Consider the following 26,113-nt stretch of genomic DNA (forward strand, 5'->3'; position numbering starts at 1 on the left):
GCGACGCCGCGCGGCCACAGAGAGGGGGAGGGGCCGGCAGTCACGTGGCGGGAGGCGGGCGGCGCGCGCTGCACGGGCCGCGTTCGGGCGCTGCGGGCCGGGGGGGGGCGGCCCGGGGCCGGTGTGCCCGCGGGCTCCGCCTGGGCCCCGGGCCTGCGCGGGCGGCAGCGGCCGAGCGGCGTGCAGCCGGTCGGATAAAGGCAGCGGTGCCGCCGTGGGCTGGGCTGGCAGGCGCGCACCGCTCCCGGCCCCGGTGGGGTTCCAGCCCACCGAATTCCCGTCCGCCCGGCGCCAGCCCTTTGTCCCCCCGGGCTGTGGGAAGGGGGACCGGACCCCTGGTTGTGAGTAGCGCCTTCTGCTGTACAGGCCGAGGTGCGGGGGGGGGGGGTTGAGCAGAGCCTCTGGGCCAGGCCGAGTTGTTCAGGGTACTTGGCAGACCCTGTTTAGTCACTGAAATCGCAGCAGTGTTCTAGTCAGCTGATGATACTCGTTCTGCGGACAAGTTTTTTTTTAAAAAAAACACGGCATGTGGTTAACTCAGCCTATTAAACCGCCTCCAGCACCTCCAGGTGTAATAAAGTGGTGTTAAAAAGGAGCAGGAGACTTCAATTTGCTTTCAGGAAAAAGCTGCTGTGCGCAAAAGGACTTTCCTTACACGTACCTCATGACCAGTTCTTCATGCAACTGATTTGCATTCACTAGGGAGTGCCTTAGTGAAAATAAAAGTTCTTTTGTAAGCCCAGGATTTAGAGTAATTCTCTAACCTCTCATGTCCAAACTTCAGTGGAACAAAGTTGTTCAAAAACTGACTTTAAAAGAACTTGCATAGGTCTTTAGTGTCTTGCATAGGTCTATAAATATCAAGTTCATGGGCTTGCTCTGATTTGTAAGGTGTACTATTTTTACTCCAGTATACTTACACAACTTCTGTGTGGTCTGCGTAATGTTTGTTGGTGCACACCATAATCTAGAATAAATAAATGATTTTTTAAGTATGTCTAGATTGAATTAACACAGAAAATATTTCATAGCAGGTGATGTATACAAACATAGCTTATTGTTAATTTTCTACAGACAGACAACATATACAGAAGGTTTTACAAGAGTGGTTGCACTCTGCTGTGATTTTTTGCATATTTGATAGTGTAATGCCAATCCAAATGTTGCCTAAGATTTTCTTTACTGGAAAAATCACTGGCTTGTTCAACTTGCTTTCCCTTTTTTGGATGAGTTGGGCTTGTGGTATTTTAGCATTTTTGCTGATCACCTCTAGGTGTCAGGAAGGATATTTTTCAGAGTATGTATCTCATCTTAAATTTTTCTCAGCACAATGCTGTCTTTATAGAACCCTTGTGAATTCTGCCTCGCTTCTTGACTAATAGGGATGTGTTTATAAATAGGAGCCCATAAAGCCGCATTAGTGGAGTCTGGCAGTTTTAAAGAATATGAACACTTCCAGGAAAAAGAAAAGCAATCTGTAACTGTCTATAGAACACTCAGTGTACTTTAGAAACTTCTCAATATTGTTAGAAATTTGTTAGTAAACTACTTTTTTTTCCTGCAAACAAAATGGTAATACTATCTGATACTTTAATTTGGAATAATTAAAGTAGATTTATAATTAAAAACTCCCCTATCATAGCATTTGAGCTCCTGGCAAATATTTATTTTGTTACGAAGACAAATTACTACATGGAATTTAGTTTTTATCATCCGTTTTATCATCATGTATAAGTAAGTGTTCAGTTCAGAGGATCCACAAAGCATCTCCAGACAACTCCATTCAGCAAAGGCAATGAAACGCTTCCGAGCTCTCAGCAGCAGTGTTAGATCACTAGCTAGAAAATTAGAGTCCGTAAGATATCACTAGGTAATCAGCAGAATAATTACTTTTGAAAGATCTTTACATTTCCTACATCTTGACTCAGGTCAAGAGTGAACAAACTTAGCAACTCACTGACGCAGATCAAAGCACAACGTAAAAGGCAGGCCTTGCTAACTGTCTGAAGACGCAAACGAGGAATGATACAAAAGGTAGTACTGGAGATAAACAGAGCCACAGAGTTTAACGGCATATTTGAATATAACCACTATATCAGTAGGAAGCAAAATCATTTTGTAAACTGTAAATGAAAGCAACAATATATGCAGGGAAGCAATGAAAAGGAACATAATTGTATTTCCCAGTTACAGCAGTGGTTGCGGAAATGTCTCTCCAATATGAGCTCTTGCAAGAATGGTCTGCATGCTGGTGTTCAAGGCAACACAGGAAATTACACTAAAAGGTTTGAAGAGGAAATTAGTCACTTGCAGCATGGATAGGTAAAATGGATCGTATAGTATCAAAATTCATTCAAAGTATGTATTCAAAAGACAAATTTTACTCATTTTTTCACCAAGTAAAACATGTCTGACTCCAGGTTTTGTTAAGAGACTACACTCTTAGAAGATAAGCGTTTACTAAGTCAATGATGAAGGGCAGATGTAGATCTAACTTTTTTCATAAAACAAAAGCTCATCTATTTACTGTCATTAAAGCAGCTTACATTGTTAAATCAGGATCTTTAAATTCCTGATCCAGCAGTGGAATAAAATTCTTTAAATACATGAGGAAAATTATGCATCGGATTGTTATGCTCAGTATCCAAAAGTAGCATTTTTAGAATTTACAGTTGCTGAACATGTAGTCTAGAAGATAAAGTCTATATATGATAGAACTGAGCTACTAATAATTACAGGTAATTGACTACAGTCTGAAGCAGTAGTACTTTTTAGCAAGCACGTAAGAACACCACTGAGGATTTTCTGCCTTCCATAGTGTGTGCATGCTATTTCCTAGAAACTCCCAGGCCCTTAAGACATACCCATTATTGTATAGATTTAGGAATTTGGCAAAGTTTTGGTGTTTTCCTAGAACCCTAAACATCACTAACAGGCAATGTGTGTCAACACCTTTTAACTGGAGAGTTGAAGCCTATGGGTCATCTTCTGCTCCGTGACACGGCAGCACACAGCTTGCTTTTAATTTCCAGTCGTGCTATGGATCACTCTCAGCTGTTCCGCGGGTGAGCCGCAGACTGCAAGCCACGTCATAGAACGGCGCAGGGACGTGTCTGCGGCCTGCGATGAGCAGAAGCACCAGCAAAGAGAGGGCTCAGCCTGTAGGCTTTTTGCACCAAACATGAATTTACGTGAAGTCTGATTGCAGCCTACCCACACGGCGTACCAGAAGAGAATCAAATAAAGTTCAACTAAACGATAATCATATCACAACCTTTTACAACTCTTTCTCACATGACAGGCTCCCAAAATTTGCGTGTCTTATAATTTCTCGTCGGGATATGTCTAGCAGCACTGCTTCCCTGTAGATACCTGTGGCACCGCTCAGACACCTCAGTTCTCCAACAACGAGTATTTCTGTCTCTCGAAGCGCTCGCCTGACACATTTATGGCACTGCCCTGCTCAGCCACACCTTCCTCACCGCCCTCTCACGCTGCTTGGCAAACCTTAGCGCGGCTGCCCGCTCGTTCACGGCGTCTCCACCGCCGTAGGTAAGCGGGAAGCTCACAGGCAGCTGAGGAATTACCTCAGGAGCGGGGCGCAGCCGGCCTCGCCGTGACGCCAGCAGCGAGAGGCGGGTTCCCCCAAGGGATGGTTGCCGCGCCCGCCCGCTCCGCGCCGTGGCGCGGGAACGCGCACTCGTCCCCGCCCCTGTGGCCGCATGCGCGGCGCGGCCCGTTGCCGTGACACTGGGCGGGGGGTGTGGGCGGGGCCGCTGCCCCTTGCCCGGCGGAAGGAGAGCGGGGCGGCGGCGCGACCGCAGTGCGCGGCCGAGCGAGGCGGGAGGGCGGGAGCGCTCGCAGGGGAGGCGCCCCCGGCGACAGCGGGCCGGGCGCGGGCGGCCCTCGGGAGCGAGCGCGGAGCAGCCGGGGAAGCGCCGGGGAGCCGCTGCGGGGATGAAGGACCGGCTCGCCGACCTGGCAGAGGTGAGGGCGCGGAGCGCGGCGGGACGGAGGGGGCAGCGGCGGCGGAGTGCGGGCCGCTATCGCCGCCGGAGGTAACGGGCAGCGGCGGGAAGGCCCGTGTTTCACTGCGGGCTCCGCGGAGCCAACGCCTCGCTTGTCCCTGGGGGCGGCGAGTTCCGCGGCTGCCGCACGCTGCTCTCCAGCTCCCGTCTCGGGGAAGGGGGCGGCTTCCTCCCGGGAGCCGGCGAGGCGCGTCCGGGCCCGGCGATCCGGCAGCGAAGTTCGAGCGTCTCCGATTTTTATAGCTCACCTTCCCCTGCTTCCTCCTGACCTCTGGCGCTTTGCGAACGGTGACGTGCTGAGTGACGGATAAACTGGGTAAGAATTTTGTTTTCGAGCTGCCCGTGGTGTAGCGGGGTAGATCTGTCTGCTTGGGAACTGTTAAACCAGTAATGCGTCGATAAAATTGTCTGTAGGTTTTATTTTCCACGTGTTTACAAAATGGTAGCTGGTTATGTTTATGCACTCCATTCCTTTCCCTTACTTGTGCTTTGAAACGGTATCCTAAAAAAGAAGGGAGAGCTGGAGGGAGGTACCATGTCTGTCTTCAACAGGATATGGCTTAGTTAAAATGAAAGGATGTTTGACTTTTTTTTTTTTCCTGAAAAGAAATGGAAATGGAGAGCACACAGGAGTTCCTGTGGTAGTTTTAGGACTCCGTGTATATGTAGAAGTTGGTCTGTGCTGAACTGTATGCAGGTTTGGAGCTCATTTGTATTAATTTTAAGTGCATATCTCCTGGATCACAAATTACACCTTGGAAGTTCCGTCTCTAAGTGGTGGAATTACCAGTCTGTTCGTCTTCCTCTCCAAAAGGATTAATTGGCATCTGAAAAGTTTTTGCATGACTAAACTACGGTATGTTTATGGAAAAGATGTTTTGGAGTCAGGCAAAAGAAATATGTAATCTCTTTCAGATACGTTTCTTCCCTTTCCTTATTTCTAAACATGTCCAGGCTGTAGGAATACATGCCAAATTACAGTGATGGGTACATGCTTCCTGGAAAAAGGAAGCAGCAAATGATGATCTGAATTTGCTTAAACGCATAGACTTCATTCTGACTGAGGGGAGGCAGCAGTGATCTGTTGTTTTGGTTTTTTTTAATTAAAAAAGCCCAAACCAAAACAAACCCAAACTCCTCCCTTAGATACTGTTAAAAGTTTTTAAAGCAACTGTACATAAGGATTTTTAAGCCAGCTTTAGTATTTGATGCCTGAAAACATAACTGCAGCAAGATACTACTTTAAACACAATGGTCAGTATTCCTGAAGTGCTTCATATGTTTATCAACATGATTTTCACTGCCTGTAGAATTAAGAAATAGCTTAGAGGCTTAAAACTGAACTTGTCTTCTAACTAGAAGAAAATATTTAAACATCAAATGAAGGCAGAAGTTATTGAAGATCCAGTCTAGTTGACATGAAGTTTTGAAAAGTTGCATACTTGAGGGGGATGGCTTTTGTAAAACTTGATTTCCACAGGGAGCTCATGGAAGTAGCAACTTCCATCTTACATCTTTTTCTGAAATATCAAAAAGGATCCTGTTTTTATGAAGTGTTTTTCCCTAACTACTATAAATGCTTTGAACAGTGATCCTTGATCGCACCTAGAGAAGACTGCTTTGAAAAGGAATAAATAATCCGAAGAAATCAAGTATTAACATTTATTTACCTGTTCTCCAAGCTGTTTCAGTTTGATTAGTGTAGTTCCTTTGTATTTTATTTGGCTAAATCATTAAGTGAAGGGTAGAGTAAAACGTTGTGGTTTTTAAACAGGCCTGGGCCTGCAGAATCTCAGGAATAGCTGTGCTTTGCCTCTTTCACTTAATGTAAGCATGTCATTGTGTGTTACTTTGGTTCTACCTTACATGCAAGTTCCATCCACACCATTTCCCCCAAAACCACAATGTGATACACAAGGAGTTTGAGATCCTAGTACTTGAGCCAGTCTACACTGACCTCTTTTAACTAAATACAATATTCCATTTAGCATAAATACGAATTTAAGTTTACATGTCCTCATTTGTGTGTCCCTGGATTTTATTTGACAGCAGGCAAACTATTTTTTCATTAAAAGTTGTAACGTTTTCCTATATTTCCCTTTATAAAGAAGAGGCAGAAATGTTACATATCAAGGTTTGTAGTCCATTATCGTGACTTTTTGATACCTTTGTTAATACACTGTATTAAGGCAGTTAAACAGTGCTGTAATAGTTGCTGGAGAAATGGCTGAAGACATGCAGATTATATAGCCTTCAGATAATGTTGCTTCCTCTTATTTTCTAGCTAGAAAGAGTCTTGTAAAGTACTTGCTTTTTCAGAAGATAGCAACCATAATTACATCTGTCCGATTCTGGGGGATTATTTTAATGTTGTTTCTAAATTATTCCAAGCACGCCACAATTAAATTCTTTCAGCGGTTTGAATTGTCCTTTAATACAATTAATTGGAAAATTGATCAAATCACAGACTTGTTTTAGTTGTTTTGAGCCCAAATGAGTGTAAGATTACAAGAAGAATAAAAGGTTCTCTCTGATCCAAGATGCTGTCTTCAGCAGTGGTTGATAGTAGATATTTAGGGAAGTAAAAAAATCGAGGCAAGTACGTAGCAATGATTGTGTAAAATATTCTCCCAGCCTTCAGTGGTTTGCTGTTGACGGATACGTGTCCATCTTAAAATGACTTTAAAAAGCTGCGAGATCTGTGTTCAGACACTCGGTTCAGCACATCAGCCAGTGTCAGATATTAAAAACAGATGTCCTTTTAAAGGTCTGTTAATAAAACTCATTCAAACTTTTTTTTGTTATTGTTAAATCATTTAAGAAAGAGGTAGGATGTAAATTTTATCTGCTTAAGTGTGATGTGTTAGATCTGAAGTTTGGGGTGCATTGTTCACATGGCTCCAAAATTACCATCTTGTTATACACTGAAATGGGGCAGAGCTATCTATTGAAATCAATTTTTCTGGCTGGATTGGTGAATCATTTTATATACATGCTTTTTATATTTCTTTACTCCTGAGTATTACTGAGGATATCTTAGGCATAACTTTTGAAAAATGTGTTTATATTTGATTGCAGCTTTTTTTTTCTTGAACAAGGATCTGTACCTTGGACAGAACTGCATTGATTTTTTTTGTAAAATATTTCTTAGGTATTCACTTAGTGCCCCAAAAACTGTTCAGGAATGAGTGAAGAACCACAGAGTTACAAAAATTTAAATTGGTAGAATTGAGTTGTATGGAAAAAAAATGCAAAAGGATCCTTTTCCGAAGGAGGAAAACATTACTGAGTTCTTTTTTTCCCCTGAGTTAGTCTCTTAGGTTAGTCTTTGTTCAAACATGAAATTTTCTGAAGATGAGCTGTATGTTTTCCGTGTCATAACAGCCTAAAGTAATTTCTTGCAGACAGTTACCATATGATGTTTTTCTGGTTGTATAATAATTCTACTAAATTTATGTTAATGATTGACCTGCCTAAGCCGCCTGACAGATCTCCTTGTCCCTCTGTAAGCCTTCCTTGCCTACTCTGATATAAAAGAATTTATTGAAACACTGATGCTGTAAGGAGAAACTCTAACACTCTGGAACCCACTCTCTGGGTCTGGTCATTGGGATGATGGTGGTCAGTTATGATGCCTGCAGCCTGCTGGAGGAATACACATGGTCTGGACTGAGAATAACAAGCTTTGACTGGAATTTCAAGGGCAAGTAATAGTCATGTTTTTAGGTCAAAAACTGATCTCAATTTCAGGGTTCAGTAATTAATTTGGTAAGACATCTCAAGCTAGCCTGGTTTCTGCAATTCTGTAAGGTATAAGAGATGTCGGAAGTTTCATAAACCGTCAGGATAGCTCCTACTTGGAGCTGAGAAATGATATTGTCTGAGTAGCTGGATTCTGTCATATAAACCAACTTTTGAGGGAACTCGATACATTTTATAAGTCTATGAATATTTATGTAGTTGTATGGCCCAGATTTTCAGTGCCAAGGTCAAGCTATGAGCTGCAAACAGTCTTCATTAGATTGCTCTTGGCATTGACGTGGAACTTTTTATCAGTTTTTTTGTGATACTGCTTATACTGAGGAGGTAAGGTCTAGGAGAAACAGTATGTTTCTGCTAAACTTGAGGACAAAAGTGAGTTCTTGGCTGAATTGTGTGCTTGTCAAAAGAAGGTGCATTGCTTAAGTTGAAGAGAGCAAATAAGCTGTGTTTTAGGTAACTGGTGGTTTAAGAATGTAGAGAATAGAGGTTGACAAGTCGTCAGGTGGCTTTCAAGTGCTGATGTTCAAGGTAGGCTGTCCATAATTCAACAATTTGTAGGCAGCAAAGTGATCTGTCATTGGTGTCTTGCAACCAAATGTGAAAGTGAAATGAACATGGAACTGACTGCAGGGTGGGTATTCCCAATTGCTTCCTTCCAGCCTAGCATCAACAAACAACTTCTGAGAAGGATTTTTGTATCCTTCATTTGTTTAAGATTCACTAAGGTGTTCAATGTTTTACTAAGATCTTCTGATCAAACTAAAAGCTGACATGCTGAATCTCTTAGCTGATAACTATTTTCATTAATTTTAGTTCAATTAACTAAATACAGAATGTGATTGTAAGCAATTAGAAATATTATTCTGTACTCAGGAAGTGTAAGCAGATAGATAATTAAATGTCTTTAATGTGTAACTCATTCTTAAATATTAACTTATAACTGGTACTTTTGTAGCACTGTGATCTCTGGTGTGGGTAGAAGTTAGGTGACTTTGTTTGTGCACAGACTTCCTTGCTTACTTGTATTAAGCAAGACTGTTAATTGATTGCAGTCCCTAGGGGCAGGTTCTTTAATATTGAGTTCTAGCAGTCATCTTCCCAAAATGAGTGACTACAAAAAGTGTTTAATGACACACAGTGTTATGAGTGGTTGGAGGGTGGTCCAGGAGAACAATAACATCTAAATTCCTTTATTTCAATTGGGACATTATGGTTCACCTGAGCGTAAAACCTGGATGATTTCTTAAAAAACCATTGTCATAGGGCTTTATGCACTCACTGAATTTTCAGGAAAGGAACTATCACAAAGTATAAGTAATAACTTTCTTTGAAGATTTGGGGCACTCTTAGTAGATTTTGATTCGTAGGTCATCATCGAGTATAATCGTCTTTATTAGATAATAGCAGTGTTTGACATTGGATTAAATTGCAGAATTATCATGCAAATGATACACATCTCACCTAATTTGATAAAACCAGAAACAAAGGGCTTATTGGGTAATGGGATCAGGGTTTAGGTGCAGAAAGTGGGGGTCAGAAGGTCAAAGGCAGAGAGACTTATAAGAAAAAGAGTTTTCAACATGAAAATCCCTTAATGTTACCTATCTTATAAGGTTTTTTCCTAACATAACCCATTGACTTTCTGGTAGAAGAGTATTTTGTTGTAATTTTCGATTCAAACAGTCAGTGCTCTACAGAGGGAACTAGAGAACATAGAAGCTGCAACACTTTGCCTTTACATAATGCATGCTAATTCTCTTTTCCTTCGATTGAATTTAATTTTCAGTTACTGCCAAGATCCATATGTTCTGCTGGGCTGGCTCAGGGGTTGGGGAAGTGTGACTCAGGGAACATATTGGGCTGTGTGCCCTGGAAATCTGTGAGGCTGTCGACTTGAGCTTCCGCCTCCTTGGCTGCTGTTCTACGGGTTTATCAATTATGTAACACATCTGTAGTTTGGTGCAGCGTGATTACGTCTGAATCGGTGTGGCATGGCAGCCCCGGAAACCCCAAGGGCAGAAGTAGCAGGCTGATGGTGATAGCGCTTTGTTCTACCTTCTGTTAGATGTTTAGCTTGTTACTTCACAAGTCAGTCATCAGCGTGCCTCAGTATTTCCTCGAGAGAGTTTGATTTACTGTCTCGATAATCCGAATGTTATTTTCATTTCATGTGGGACTCGCTGTAGAAGTATTTTTTATGCTCTGAGCGAGCATTTATATGCTAAATTGTGTTTTAATAATTTTTATGACAGGTAATGAAAACTGTGCCATCACTTATAGACTGGTTCTGTCCTGAAGTTGTTTACAGAGGAGTATGTGCCTTAGCATTCACAACTTTTTGGTAGCCAAGTGATGGGTTTTGACCCTCTGCTTATTTATTTTTAGATTACAGTCCTCAGAAGAGGAAAACTTAAATTTTTCACTTTGTAGACCGTTCACAAAAACATGTGTGCAGTAGCCTGCAGAAGAAGTTGTCATCGTTTTAGAACAGTATCCTGAGTTTTATTTCATAGATTGCTTTTGTTGTCTTTTACAGTATAAAGGAAATGAAGATGGAGAGACAGTTATTGTTGAAAAAGACCATTTTATGGATGAGTTTTTCCAACAGGTAAAGTTACAGTTTTTACTGTGCATTAAAGACTTAACAGTTTTCTTCCTGTGCCTTTTAATTTCTGCAATTAAGTTTAACAATTCATCTACACATATCCCCTAGTATGTTTTGTAATGGTATGTCAAATCAAATGTCGGTAACACTTTTGCTTGTTTATTTCAGGGTATTTTCTGTCCTCATTGCATAGATGTGCTTTTAACTTCCTGTTGACAAGGAATTTGCTTATGGAATTTTAAGTATTTTTTGTTAAGAATAGTAGCACTTAAGTTTTTGGCCGTACAGAATATATTTGCTATTAAGAATACAATTTTTTTCTTAACACAAAAAAAAAAAAGCAAGCTGTTAAAATGTCAACATTTCTGCTGGGATTTCTGTCAGATACTCACAAATGTTACAATGAAATACTTCATGATTTTTATTACCGAAGATTTTCTTTTTTTAATCTTTACCCTGAATTATTCTAATGCTCTCATTGCCGTATTTCTCTTCCTCTAGGTTGAGGAACTTAGAAATAATATAGCAAAAATAGCACAAAATGTGGAAGAAGTGAAGAAGCAGCACAGCATTATCCTGTCAGCACCAAATCCTGAAGGAAGTGAGTATCACTTTTTTCAGATTTCAGATATGTGTGGCTAGATATTCTGATTATTTTTTTTTTGTTTATTTTAGCTATCTATAGGAATAAAACTTCAAGTGTTCAGAATATAAAATGTAATACAATTTACTTATTTAAATATTTCCATATTTAATGCTGAATTAATATTTTCATTTGCTTATTTTTACCTTTTTTAAGTATCATTTGAATAGATGCATTTTCAGAATATTTGTTGCATCATCCAAACCTTTACTAGGCCAGAACTGAGTTTAATATGGTATCTTGAAATTCACTGTGTCTTCAGGAACTTAGAGGCTACTTGCATTTCTTTTAATTTGTGAAAATGTTGAAGTTGTCAACTGAAGCTCACATGGTAGAGCCGTCATATTCTCTTGGTTCTTCAGCAAGGGCAAGATCCTGTCTAACACTACAGACAGCTGCTTCAGTGGTAGTAAGAGTTCCATGCTGGAGCCCTATTTTTAGAGGCTATAACTTCAAAGCTGCAAGTGAAGATGTGCTTTCTGAACAGACAACTCGAAAGTTTAGGGGACTTACTCCGAAATGTGGAACCTTCTCTGTTTTCAGCACTTAATTCAAGGCGTGCCTGGGTTTGTGGGCAGGGTTTAAAGCGAAGGGAAGGGAAGATGCTGAGATATTCTTGTGGAATGTTGCAACACTAGCTTAACATTTATCATCTTGATGAAGACTGAACTTTGGATGTTAGTTTTTATTTTCTCCTAATTTTCTTTGATTATGGATGGAAATATGTTTGTATTCTTACAAATGATTTTGCAGACTGCTTTTTATCTTAACAATTGTGTTTGCAATCAATGAATTCCAGGTTTAATAAGGGTTCATCTGAATGTTTAAAATCTGTGGTCTCAGCTCGTTTATCAGCTTGTGTTTGTGCTAAAAATTGTGCTCATTAATGCGTCTGAACTATGTAGGAACATGACACTACTTGTAAGTAATGTATGCTCTTGTGTATCTACTGTCTGCAGCAAAGCAAATAAGAGATCTAGCTAAGTTTTTAATGAATTTTCTGTATAGTATTCTTCAAAAAATATAAATAATACATGATAAAGTTCTGTTAATAAGAGTAGAAGCAATGAGTCTGTGATAAACAGAACTTAAAAAAAAAAGTAAGATAAATCTGTATTTTCCACTTGACAGACTTCAGTGAACTTTCATTTTGACCAGCAAGTGAATATTACCCTGAAAGTGTTACATTGAGAAAAAGCATGGAATATTTTACCACCTGGTCTAGTTGGTGATTTGGTAATAACATTTCCAAAGTGTAAGGGCCTGTTATAAGAAGTAGGAATCTTGATAATATGCTGTTACGAAAATCATATTTAAAGTACTTAAGAGTATAATAAATTTCTCTGTGTGGTTGTACTGAATACAATTATGAGATCGCAAAGTAAATTTGTAGATGGTTGCTGTCTTAATATTATCAGACATTAATAGTTCTAAACAAATAAATTCTTTTTTTTTTCTAAAGGAACAAAGGAAGAACTTGAAGAATTAAATGAGGAAATAAAGAGGATTGCTAATAAAGTCCGAGCCAGGTTAAAGGGTAAGTTGTGAGGAGAAATAAAACTACTGTCACTTGTAATGATTCAGGGTGGTAGCAGTGTTACAAACTTAATGCCTTGCAGCTGAACTTCCAGACTTTAAAAGCTGTATTATGTACACATAAGTTCTATTGTACAGCTCTTTAAAAAAAAAAAAAAAAAAGAGAACCACCTCCCCACCAGTTAATGTATAGCCCATGTCAGTAACAGTATCGTCCTCTACAAATTACTGATCATTAATTCCTCTGTGTAAAAATGTACTCTGCAACTGAAATGCTGGTTTTGGGTCATGATATTTTGGAAGAAGATTAACTTTAACTGCAAAAAGACAGTCTCCATGGCATAAACATCTACTTAGGGAATTGCTCTAGAGCATCTATTGCATTTTAAGTTGAGCTGCTTTTGCTGTGCCTTTCCCCTATGACTATGTCTTAGTTGTTTAGAATAGGTTTTTGAACTGAGTGTTTTAGTATTGCTGTGTTACAATTACTATAGGCTTCTGTCCTTCCATGCACACTAGGGTATGGTGTTCATTGTTTAAACTTTCAGAGCAGCCCATTTTGGCTTACCTTTTGGAATTTTTCCAGACTAATAGACGGTAGTGTGACTCTATTAAAGAGCCCTGAAGAAGTTACTGTATTTTAAAATCTGTACCAATTATCAAAATTATTTTAATCTTATATATCCATATCGCTGCCACCTCCATCTTCCTCCTGAAATGTTAAACATGTCTGTCGGGAGCTCGTACATGAAAAAAGAAATAATTAGTAGTATTTGCAAAGTAACTGAGCTACAGTATTAAATAATTATACCAAACATGTACTCATAATATTCTTATGTTGTTCTTAGCTATTGAACAAAGTTTTGATCAGGGCGAAAATGCTAATCGGACATCAGTGGATCTCAGGATAAGAAAAACACAGGTATGATCACATAATAAGTTTAAAGAAAACAGAAGGATTCTAGTAAATCAGAGAATTGAGTTTCACTTTTCTGAAATAGTTTCAGAACTTCATGTTCTGTTTTGTTGGAATGTAAATACCTCTTTCAGTTGTTGTGCAGTAGTATTTGCTGTCTCAAAAAAAAATAAACATTTTTGTTCCACATTTTTAAATCCTCAAAAAACAGCACTCTGTATTAGCTCACAAGTTTGTGGAGGTCATGACGGAATACAACGAGACCCAAACTCTTTTTCGAGAACGCAGCAAAGGTCGGATACAGAGACAATTAGAGATAAGTAAGTGACCTGAATACACTTTTATTAAAAAGATGAATTGTGTTGTTTCTTACTATATAAAGATGGTACAAAACGTTACACATCTTAGACATCTTTCTGAAGCACGTGAGGGAAAAGAAACAATTTTATCGTATGGCGTAAACTCTTTCATACTACTCTTCAGAACAGCTGCAGAGAAAAAAGAGAAAACTCTTAAATCATTTCAATTATGTTGAAAATTCTTGAAGAAAATATCTTTTTCCTTTGTTTCATCTATTTCCAATGTTGCAACTTTACCCAGAATGTTAAGAGGAGCTGCGTTCTGAAGATAGCAAGTATTATTAAAAGCCATTCCAAAATTAACATGCTGAACAGGACAACATCTCTTTTTGTACTATGCTGGTTTTGTCAATAGAACATTTGTTAAATTCACCTGACTTAAAATCAGTGCTGCCATTATATTTAATAATTTGTTGAGTGACTCTCATTTGACTTATTTCATCACTAATTATTACAAGGAGTATTTGAAAAGTTACCTTACTCTACTCTGAAATACAGCATCTAACTCAGAAGGTGTCTAAAAATATCCATGACATCTTGTACCTAAAATTAACCTTTTTGAATATCTCCTGTAAAAGCAAATACATATATTGTTGAAATAGGAGATGCAAACAGAAAAGCTGGCAAATTATAAGAGGACTTCACGTTTCATGTGCTTCTCAAATTTGTCATGAGCCTCTCGTGCTAATGGTTTAATTCAGCATTTCAGTAAGGTTTATCAGGCAATTTAAGTTCTTTTTAACCTATACGTTTGAGGAGAGGGACCCTAATACCTTAGGATATGGTTCTTTTAAGTTAATCTTGTTACGACCCAGTTAAAGCCTGCAGCTTTTCCTCAGCACTGAATTTTAAAGCAAGTTTTGCAGCGTTCTTGAGTATTAACATCAGGAAGTAATATTCAAAGTAACTTCCATCTGACTGGACAGAATTGTATAAATTATTACAGATACTCAACTTATTTTACATGGAAAGAACAGAGGCTTGATAGGTAATTTTTAAAACTACACAATACAAATCACTTGAATGTGGTGTGTAACTCGTAACGCTTGCAATTGTCGTACCAGTGTGATCAATAGGATTCACTGTGCTTAAACACGCAGTAGTAACTACATCAATTGTTAGGTGTATTGTGAAAAGTAGAAGTGAAGGTACACTGGGTAATCATCTTCTCTGTGTGGAATGTGAATGTTATCCTGTGTTGGTAAAATCAAATTTATGTAAAGATTTTATTGCTCACACAGTAGTGGGGAGCGAGTAAATTAGGTGCCAATGTGATGGTATTGAACAGGTAAATATTGATAACATTATATATAAAAACTCTGTATATCAAGTTCTTCCTTCTGAAGAACACTCCACTTTTACAATGTGTATATGAACCTTGTTATGTTTCTGATCAAACTTTTCGATTTGACCAAAAAAAAAAACCAAACAAACAAGACCCCAGCAGCCAGGAGTTCTTAATCTTAGCTTTGAATCTGCATTTGTTTTCTGGCTGTTACTTGATATTTTCTGGGTTTTCATATGCAAAATGGCACTTGGTAACAGCTAGACGCTACATTGTTTTATCCTGAAAAATGCTCCATATGAGAATTTTCTTGGAGTTTTCATCCTTCTGGTATGGTAAAGTTATGGTTATGTCAAGTACTGTTGTTTTTATCCTAGCTGGAAAGACCACCACTGATGAGGAACTGGAAGAAATGTTAGAAAGTGGTAATCCTTCAATTTTCACTTCTGATGTATGTATTCCTGCTCCAGTTATGCATCTCTCCTATTCTGCTGCTTCTGCTATTTGAGTGTGTCAGCACATATTTATGTCCATATCTTTTTTGTTCTCCTGAAGATTATATCAGACTCTCAAATAACTAGGCAAGCTCTGAATGAAATTGAGTCACGTCACAAGGATATCATGAAACTGGAATCTAGCATACGGGAACTACATGAAATGTTTATGGACATGGCAATGTTTGTTGAGACTCAGGTAAATGAACCAATTCAAACACATTCATGTAAGTGGGATTGTTTTTTCCCCTCAGTCTTCCTCTTTGAAATATGGAAAAACAGTTGCGTATATTCAGATAATACAGACTTACAGTGGGTTTTTTACTGTAATTAGAATAGATGAAAGTTAATCACTAAAAGTTTTTTGTTTTGGTTTAGACAAACGTACAATCTCAATGTACTTGCAGTATATGCTATGAATAATTAAGCATAAACTTTCTTTTCAGTTGATGCACTTAATATCTTTTTTCAACATGCTTATATTGCAATATGATTAACATTTTGTGCGTGTTTAAGAATAACTCTCCTCTAGAGTGTTGGCTAATATCTTGGAAATTTAGGATTCTTGCAGACATGGTAAAGGACTACTGTGGTAGAATAAAATGTGCATTGGCAAAGATGTTTGCATAGAATACAAGAGCATTATTACTGCTATAACCAACATGAATGTAAAGGGGTTGACAAGCCCTTCAAGTAGCCTCTTATGTTCATAAGCTTTGTCTTGACATTTATGTAAATTTATTCTATTTGTAGTCTCTACATACCAATTATCTAGCAAAAATATTTTTAACTTCTCTTCTTAAAACTCTTTGACTTACGCGGGAAAGTGAAAATAATAATTTTCAGGAGATAAACTTTCCTGAAAAGGACTATTATGGGCTTTTTTCAATTGGGTTTTGTTCTAGAAGTCCTGTGTTGCTCTGATATTAAATATATAACCAAGGTAAATTGGTAGCAGTATTCTTTTGAATTAGAAATGAACAAAAGTTACTTGTGCATCATTCTTTAATGCTTTGCTGTTTATTGCTGCTGATTATTTCTTCTGACGGACAGAAACACAGGTAATAGACTTACTGTGATTTTTTTTCACCAATCCTTCATTTCATTACCAAATTTCATTCATCATAATTAATTTGAATTTGTTACGTATTGACATTTTTGACCCTCAATTCTGAGGAACTTTTGAAGTTGCTATTATATGTGTGTGCTTTCTTAGATGGCTGTTGAACCATGTGTCAAAATAGTCAATATCCCATCCCACTTCCAGGCACATCAGGGATTTCAGATCTCTGTTGTATGTCAGTTTTAGTTTTGGCTGTTAAAACATACCTCAAGTTCAAAGGTATGTTTTCAGGTGTTCAGTAGTTGTTCCTGCGAAAGGGAGAAATATGCCTGCCCTGCCCATGAATGCTCCTTGTTTGGTTAGAGCTGTGAGCCCTTGCTTCTCATTTCCTTTTTCCTTTACACATCAAAGCAGAAAAAATGTCAGCTACTAATACATACCTTATTCACTTGTTTAAAATAAACGCTGATGTTCTATAGCCTTTCTTCTCTTAGGTTCATTAAACAAGGATTCATGGATTCCAATAATAAATTTTTTTCTTCAAAATTCCATTTTAAGGGTGAAATGATCAACAACATAGAAAAGAACGTGATGAATGCATCAGATTACGTGGAACATGCAAAAGAAGAGACAAAAAAGGCAGTTAAATATCAAAGTAAAGCACGAAGGGTATGCTGTCTTTCTGTAATTATGCTAGTCAGTATATTAACTTAGCACAGCATGAAGCAACCTTCACTTTTATTTGATGTTTTTGTTGTTGTATTCAGTCATTCAAGGTAGAATTAATATATGCATTTTACTTTTTTGTAGTTATATGTTTAAAATTTGATTAGAAAACACTGTTATAAATTAGTATATGACAGAGAGAAAGATTTACCAAAGGGTTTTACAAGTAAACAAATAAAAAACCCCATAATCCGGAAGAAATCAGAACTTTTACAATGTGAATTAATTTGTTATAGTTAATATTAAAAATTGGTATTACCAGTAGAGGACAGAAATTTCTTGTACTACAGAAATGGCTAAGAAATTCATGCACAGCTAAGGCTGTGTTCACAGTTTTCCACTTAAAAAGCTGTCGTTACAGAGTGTAAAACCCCCAAAAGAAGAATTAGTGTACTACACAGGTGGTTCTTGTAAACTACCCTGATACCTTAAATTATTCCAATTCTAAATAAGCTTAAAGGTTTTTGGTCACTGGTAAACTTACTTAGATTTATAGCTATAAAGTCACCATGTTAACTGGAAAAATAAAATTACTGGTTTTGCTGAATCAGGCTTACTTTTTTAGAATTCCTTCTGTGATTATTCTTTTTACAGATAACTACTTTTGTACTTTTACGAAAAGTACTAGATTAAGGGGATCTTCCTCTGGAAAGGGCATGATGTTAAACCACGACGCTCAATTTTGTGGAGGAATTGAGTTCAATGTAATGTTCAGGCGTTTTCCATTGGCATGGAAACTGATTTTGTGTTTCAGTATCTTTATTTGGCTTTCTGATGGGCAGAATGTATTTGAAATCAAACTGCTAAGTAATTTATATTTTGTAGCTGTTGATTGCAGAGGGAACGAAGTGTTCCTCTGACATTATAATTTCCCCTTTTGTGATGCTGTGCAATTTTGTGAGGCTTTTTATATCGAATGGGTTTTGAGGGAATAATACATCTTTATATAGATAGATAGATATCTACATAGATAACACACCTGTTAACATTTAAAAAAAAAATTTAAGGAGTGTCACAAGAGCCCATTTAATGTATTTGTAAATGGTGTTTTTGTCATTTTGATAACTATATAGGTATTAATCACACTAGTTTACCTGTAAACACTGTTTAAAAATGTTTATTCTTATCCATGCAAGAGTATACAGATAAATTTATCTCAATTTGAGAATATTTCAGGCTTTAATAAAAATGAGTGTGGATCTAAAAACTGAGTATTTTAAAAACTGAAAATAAATGCAAGTCTTAATGTGCTTAATATTAAAATAATACCTTCTTTTTTGACAGAAAATGTGGATAATTATCATTGTGTCATTGGTGTTGATTGCCATAATTGGTCTAATTATTGGTTTGTCTGTTGGTATTCGATGATGCTTGGATAACCTGAGCATGCATGGCTTCCTGCCAGTGTGGCAGTAAGTAACTAATCAACTAATTTTGCTCCTGTTTTGCTCTGGTAACTTGTACTGTTCTGCTAACCCTTACTATGTGCTAGGTTAGCATTGGAGGGGTAGGCTTGAGATGGGTGGGATCTTCTCTCTCTCTGCTTGCTCCAAAAGTGCTGTGCATGTGAATGTTGCAAACTGACATCTAGTGGTAAGCTGCTAAACTTACGGAATGCAGTCGCTACATGAGACTCCTAAACACAGAAGGAAGAGCACAAATCCAGTTACTCTCTTGCATTCCTTTGATTTTTTTGTTAGTACTGGAAGTTCACATCAACAAACAATCTGCACTAAGACACAAAATACACTTGAAACTTTATCCAATGGGTTTCCTATGATTTTAAGTAGAGCTTTGATAAAAGTAGCTGTCTGCAACCACGAAGCTCGCTGTTTTGCCATGCAGAACACCCTAACATATTTTTACTTTGAAACTGTTTAATACTAGATCAAATGAAACAGTGGGAAATAACAATGTATTTGTAAAAGGAAGTCTACAGAGATTCCAACTGGAATTTAAGACAAAAATTTGAGAATTCTTTCAATCTTCAGATTTTTGCTGTACTAACCTACCATTTCTTGTCAAGATAACACCTAGCCAGGCTAAGTAGGAAATAGCAGTTAATGCTTCTGGGTCCAATAGAAACTCAACTTTTTACATGTATCTTCAAGCTATATATGAAGTACTAGGAGCAGAATGTAATTCCATACAGCTAATGAGGAATTCAGTTTTCTGTACTAACACTCTTAATATCAAAGTTTTTAGTTTTGATAGTAGTTTCTTCTCAGCTTTGGTTTAAGGGCCGATAACAAGATTTATCATATCATTGCTTATAGTCAGAAATACCTGACCTACTGTCAGGCTTTGATGCATTTACACAGAACCCATCTCTTCCTGTTTTTGTTTTTGTTTTTTTCTTTCCTTTTCCTTGCTGCTCCTCTGAGCTATTATCTACCTGATGTTTCTACTGACGTTTTATTTGAATTCCACTAAGTGTGCAATTATAAAGGCTTGAGCAAGGCCTGCTCAAGCTACAAATATTTATCCAAGGAGGGTGACAGTAAGGAATGTTACTGTATTTAGACTCGACCTTGATAAGGAAATGTTCACTATTGCATCTGTTTCTATGCATAATGATATTTACAGAAGTTAGGTATGAGTAATAAAAATTATTTTATGAAGCAAAATACAGAAATGTTAAGATAGCTCTATCTTGTAACTCTGGTTACAAGTCTGTTAGGAAAGAAAGACTAACAACAGGAAATAATAGCAGTAAGTATTCTTTAGGAAAAAAAAATCCAAACTTTCAGATTAGGTATCAGTATTAATAATTTTTTTATGGCTGTGCATGAGTTTAAGTAGTTCTATGTCTGACAAGGTATTTAAATCTCAATGTTTCTCTCTTTTTTGCAGAAATTGATGTTCATAATTATATGTGTAACTATATTGCTTCTGATACTTGGAATTATCCTAGCAACAACACTATCATAGCAAGCACATTCCAAGAGTTATGAACCTGCAGAAACTCCAAAATATATCTTCAGTAAAACCAAACCTTTTTTAATAAATGATGCCTTACGCTGTTCCATGATGATGACCTACAACTACTGGTTAAAAATTAAAACAAAAGTCACTCTTAATGTTTACTCATAAATGAAGATCACTGTGTATTAGGATATGTATGGGTTTTCATCATAAACTACACATTTGTAAGACTGAAACTTGCTCTTAATTATTCTGAACAAAAGGATTTTTTTCGTATCTCAGTGTTAACAAACAGTTTAATAGGGAGTTGAGAGATATGAGTTTTGACTGTTTGGCTTTTTTTTTTCCCCATTGCTAATATAATTCTAACTACGAATTTTAGTACTATACCAGTGCTGCTTTTGTTAGCACTCTTATGAATATTTTTGAGATGTAGGCTTGTCTTCAAGCGTATTATTCAGTCACTCTAACCTATCTAAGCTTTATACTTAAAAACTTCTTCTCCAGCAAGTACTAAAATATTTTATCCTGAGAAGACTACTTATTTAACTGTCTGCCTATTGCATTACACTTGAGGAGGAAAAAAAAAAGTTTTTAAAATTTTTTTTCTTTCAATGCGACTAAGGTTAATTGCTTTAAGTATTTCCTTACCTTTATAATAAAAAGTTAGTTGGAACATTTCTAGCAAAAGAATGTAGTAATGAAGCACACTGAATTTGAACTCGAACAGATAATTTTACAGATAATACTTGTGCAAGGGAAACTGATGGATATGAACATGACAAAAATCACACTTTTTCTCTGTAAAGCCAAGTCAAGATTTCCTTTTCAGAAGCTTGCTAATGTTGATGTGTGAATATAGCACATAGGGATGGGCTCCCTCAGAAAAAGTCTGAAGCATATTACAAACTAAGACACTGATTTGTTATGAAATTGATGTGTTATATAACATATATGAAGTGTTTTAGTATATACATACCTATTGTAATGCTAGCTTGCAAGACTTGAAAGACTTCAAATGTAACCAAATAACTGCATTTAATGTTACAGTTATTTTTGTATTTTGTGTGTAATATATTTGTAACTTGAATTTTTAACTCCTCATTGTTTAAGAATATCCATGTAGATATGTAGATATATTTACACTGTAAGAGAATTAGAGGAAAGTATAATGTGTGCCTTTTTAAACAGTCTAAAACTACATTTGTCAATGTTTTCCAAAGTTCAAGTATAATGTTAACTGCAATAATTCGGTCCTAAAAGGTTAGAATCCTTAAACTTACATCTGAACGTGACTGAGATCAAAGTTACTCAGTAAACTATAATTCAGTCTGTTGACGTAATGAAATTCAGCAAAGTTTACAATTTATATTGTATGTATGAATATTCCTGCTTTGCTGTCCAAATATACTGTGAATGTGCTGGAGCTATTCAGATATCAAACATGGGGTTTTTTTAAAAAAAAAGAAAAAAAATAGGTTTTTTGCAAGTCTTAGCCATAAAGAAGTCGCTTGAAAATTTTCGGCTTCACTAATGAACAAATCTCTTTACCTCTAAGTCCAGAACACTCACCAATGTTTGTGAGGAAGTTTACATGCAAAGTAAGGAAAGAGTGGTTGCCTTAATACTTGTTCTAGGTAAAATATATTTTTATTCTATAGTTTTCTAGATTTTTATCAGTAAATATTATTTATACAGATACACAAATTAGATTGGGGTAAAAAAAAAAATCAGTTCTGTTTAACAGCTGGTTACCTAAAATGACCCCTAAAATTCTGTCATGTTGAATTTTTTTATTTATAATGCAATAATTTGCCCATCATGACCAGAAATTTGAACAGGCCACTCCACACCTTTTACTTGTTATATAGCTGCCTCAATGAATTTGTTTTAAAACAAAACAAAACTTGTTTTTCACATGAACCTCTTTGTTCTGTTAATATTGGAGGGAAGTAAATCTCTAACCTGTGCACTAATAAATTTATCTAAGCAAGTATCTTGTGCCTATTTTTATATTCATGATGTTATCGTGACCTTTGTGAATATTTCCAGTAAGTGTTTGAATAAGGCTGGTATGTTTTTGCAACGATGTCTGTCAAACAACCACTATGTAGGTCGTAGAGGTAGTGTATTTCCGAAAACTTTTTACCGACAAAGGTAAAATGATCAAAATAGATGTAGAGATAATTATTAAGACAGTGCAATACAAGTGTCAGTATGGTACTGTGCAAGGGGGAAGATTGGTTGTGCTCGTCTCTCTGGGGGCTTTTTTGGAGAAATTTTGAGGAAAAAATGCCCACGGTTTCATTGCTTTCGTTTGAGTCAGTGCTGTCTTTGTACAGGAATAAATTGTCATCATAACTTCTGTAACAGTCTTGACGCTGGTGAGGATGTGCCTGCAGAGCTCATCCCAAAGCAGCTGGAAGCTGGGAGTTGGCCAACTGATGACTAACCGTAAGATAATTGAGCGGTTGTGCTTAGTTCGAGATTTCTTTGTGGTATTGGTAAAATTGGATAGGACTGGGAATGTTGAATTTAGCAGTTAATAAGGCAAACTTGTCCATAAAGGCAAACCAAGAAAGTAAAATCTTCGCACAGGGAAAATGTTAAGTGGCTGTTCTGACCAAGATCTGTACAGCCAAAATGCTCAGTTTATACGTGCGGGTGTCTCTGCTGCTTCTCACAGTGGTGCCGTGCCGCCGCTGGGAAGAGCACCAAATCCGAACGTCAATTAATTCAACAGAATGAACTAAATCTCTTCCAAAAATTCATCTGTCTTTGTTCTGCTTCTTTTTTCCTCTGTAGTGTGGAATGCAGACATTTTTTTAGGCAGTGCAGGGTTTGTTTAACGTAGCACTATGTGAGGTTTGATCAATACAAGCCTGATAAATAAAATTTAGAAGACAAAGGGAAATGAAGGATCTGCTGCCTATGAGGATGGATGGTTTTCTATATAAAAAAATATATCATTTTAAAAACCCCACCTCCTTTCAGACAGTTCTGCTTAATGTAGTTTTGAGAGAATAGTTTGGGTGTGGGGTTGGGTTTTTTTTGGGCAGGAAGGGGGTGAATGGGGGTTTAAAGACTTATGTTGCCTAATGTTAAATTTGATCTGATGCCTTCACGCTGCTTGTATGCAACTTCTGAAAATAACCGTGACGTTCCTCCTCGTCCTGCAGCCGGTGGGGCAGCCTCTCCTGTCATGTACAGTAATTGGCTCCCAGTTTGTGTGGTGCCCTTTGCAGCCCCTTTTAGCTGCTCTGTCAAACGTGCAAAGTCCTCCTGCTGGTAGTAAAGCACTTACAAAGGAGCAGTTTGGAATAAAAAGAGCATTTTATTAGCACTTGTAACTGGGTTCTGAAGAACAAAATTACTTCTGGAATAAAGGTTTTTAAAAGGGAAATATATAGAAATGGTAAGTAATTCCAAAATGATTGTGTTTGTGTTGTAAAGAGTGATTGCTTTTGTTGGCTGCATTTGAATCCGTTTTGCTGCAAAGAGGGGGAAGAGGATTTTGATGCTCAAGAGTAAATAGTACTTGGAAAATGGCAAAGTTATGACACAAATAGCTAACAATATATAGCGGACTTTGTGGGTTGGGAAGAAAACGAGGGTTATTTTCCATACAAAATTGTATTTCCCATATCCATACTTTAGAGAGAACATGAGACTTGGGTCAGCCCGCGCCAGTTACTGTCAATTGGAAGTAAATTGAGCTGGACAACGTTAAAGTAACACAGAGTGCAACTCGGTTTAGAGAGTACATGGGCATGAATACAGACTCAGCGGAGGTGCTCCATATGTAACAGCTCACTTTATAGTCCTTTTATGTAATCGTACAGAAAACGGAGAGGCAGCTTCACATGTGTTCAACGAAGTTATTCGGTAGTATTGCACAGAACTGTTAACTTCATGTAGTTACAAGGCTTTTTACTTCTTTGAGTCTGCTATTATATAATCTTCATGAATGTTTTTAACATTAGGTAAGTAAATTAATTTATGAACAAGATGTGCAGGCTCGTAGATGAGAAGGCATACAATATAATGCACACCAGCACCTGAAGTAGCTTGGGAGTAAGAGATGCCCTATCCTGTGGGAACGTAGGGATGTGGGAGTCTGTTCCCTTAGTAATTGTAATTCTGCATCAACAAGGCATTCAAAAGTGAAAAAAACAACTTTACTATTGGTCCTGTTCATTCAGTGGTCTGGAAAAATGCTATTTCGCTTCATAGTTCATCGTCTGAACAATTTTATGCGATTGGTTTAATCAGCATTTCTCTCTGCAGAGCTTTTCACTGGGGTTTTCCAGTAGTGCTCTTCACGTGCACCTCCAAGAATTTGGCCACGATGTAGATGCTGTGTGTTGGCTAGAATATCAACTGCTGGCAAGTTGACTTGTGTTCTGTCAGTGTTCCAGAACAGCAGGCTCCTGGTCATGGAAGGTGCTATCTTTTAAAAGTATGACTAAACCCTATTTTGTTTTTAATTTATTCCTCGGCGTTATATTGGAAAAGTGGAAAGCAAATCCTTTGAATGCTGGCGATAGAGTAGACAAAACCATTTCATTTAGAGCTCCCTTACAACCTCGTGTATTTAGTGCTGTAAACTTCAGCTGCATAGAAATGCTCTCAGAAAACACAATTAATTCTAATTTTATTCTTCCAGGCTCTTCCTTGGAATTTCTGATTTGAGCACAGCTAGCAATCTGGACCTGAGTTTAGGGAAAAGACCTGATGCCTGGACTGTATTTAGTGTGAGCAGTTAAGCTGTACTACCCTTTGCAAGGCTTGTAAAAAAGAAAAAACAACCTCCTTCCCAACAGGTACCTTGACAGAAAGAGGCTTCTTGTCTCATTGCTCTGACTGCTGAGAGCTTTAGGTTAAAGGGTAAACTTAGGACAAGTAGGGCAGTGGTTTGTAGAATGGTACTTTTGAAACTGTTGGGTACTACAGCCAGCCTGCTTGAGTTGGTGCCTCCTGTGCATCTTATTTTTCTAACTGCATCTTCTGCTGAAGTGTCACAGGCAGCAGCACAGGCACCTCACTGAAACATCCCTGCTGCAGCCGTGGGTGGAATGGTCAGATGACAGATCTTGCAAAGTTGTGTTGGTAAGAACTGGAAGTTTCGAGGGAGAAGAGTTTAGACCTGAAGAGAAACCCCTGTATCTTCTACGTTTACAGCAAATATTGTAGGACCTTTGACATCTATTGAAGCAAGACATGACTTTACTACCATAGTAATTTTATTAAAAAAAAAAAAGCCCCACCAACCCAAAGACCATCCAACCACATGCAAAAAGACCCCCAAACCTTTGCACAAAGAGTTTTTTAATTCATTCTGAATGAAAAGTTTAGTCATTGAAAAATGCATGGGAAAGATCAACAAGAAACAGATATAAACTAATGAAAGTAGTATTAGTCAGCATTAATGAGAGTTTATTTTAATTAAGTTTACTAATGTGAACTACATTATAGGCTGCCCAGGGAGGTGGTTGAGTCCCCATCCCTGGATGTGTTTAAGAATAGGGTGGATGATCTACTTAGGGATGTGGTTTAATGGGGATTAGGGACGGTTGGACTCAATGATCTCTTAAGGTCTTTTCCAACCTAGAAATCTATGAATCTACCTAGATCAGATCTTCAACAAATGAGCTAATTAAATCACCTACATAGGTGTGGGATGCAAGGAAACATTTTCAAGGTTTAAATCCATGCATACTGGATGAGGTTAATTCTGCTTAGCCCATTTTGTAAAGGGCTAATGCCTGCTA

General features: G+C 37.7%; 1 protein-coding gene across 2 annotated transcripts; it reads left to right on the forward strand.

The window, feature by feature from the left end:
* Positions 1-3,933: 3,933 nt before the first annotated feature.
* STX2 (syntaxin 2) lies at positions 3,934-20,739 on the forward strand. Of its 2 annotated transcripts, XM_086623317.1 has the most exons (11): positions 3,934-3,987; positions 10,327-10,398; positions 10,897-10,996; positions 12,501-12,575; positions 13,423-13,496; positions 13,702-13,810; positions 15,512-15,585; positions 15,690-15,827; positions 17,250-17,360; positions 18,702-18,829; positions 20,271-20,309. In XM_086623317.1, the coding sequence occupies exons 1-10, from the start codon at positions 3,958-3,960 to the stop codon at positions 18,783-18,785; spliced, it is 867 nt and encodes a 288-aa protein (XP_086479443.1). In that variant the 5' UTR covers positions 3,934-3,957; the 3' UTR covers positions 18,786-18,829; positions 20,271-20,309. The 2 variants fall into 2 exon arrangements, with proteins under 2 accessions (XP_086479443.1, XP_086479444.1); XM_086623318.1 differs by lacking the exon at positions 18,702-18,829 and having other exon boundaries at positions 20,271-20,739.
* Positions 20,740-26,113: the final 5,374 nt, after the last annotated feature.

This window comes from Tauraco erythrolophus, chromosome 19 (assembly GCF_009769465.1).
Source record: "Tauraco erythrolophus isolate bTauEry1 chromosome 19, bTauEry1.pri, whole genome shotgun sequence".
Lineage (NCBI taxonomy): Eukaryota > Metazoa > Chordata > Aves > Musophagiformes > Musophagidae > Tauraco > Tauraco erythrolophus.

Bases quoted from the DNA above. Each gene is read 5' to 3' on its own strand.
- STX2 (XM_086623317.1), top strand. From the start codon at position 3,958: ATGAAGGACCGGCTCGCCGACCTGGCAGAG. The intron at 10,997-12,500 runs GTGAGTATCACT...TTTTTTCTAAAG, and splicing joins AGCACCAAATCCTGAAGGAA to GAACAAAGGAAGAACTTGAA. The intron at 15,828-17,249 runs GTAAATGAACCA...TTCCATTTTAAG, and splicing joins CAATGTTTGTTGAGACTCAG to GGTGAAATGATCAACAACAT.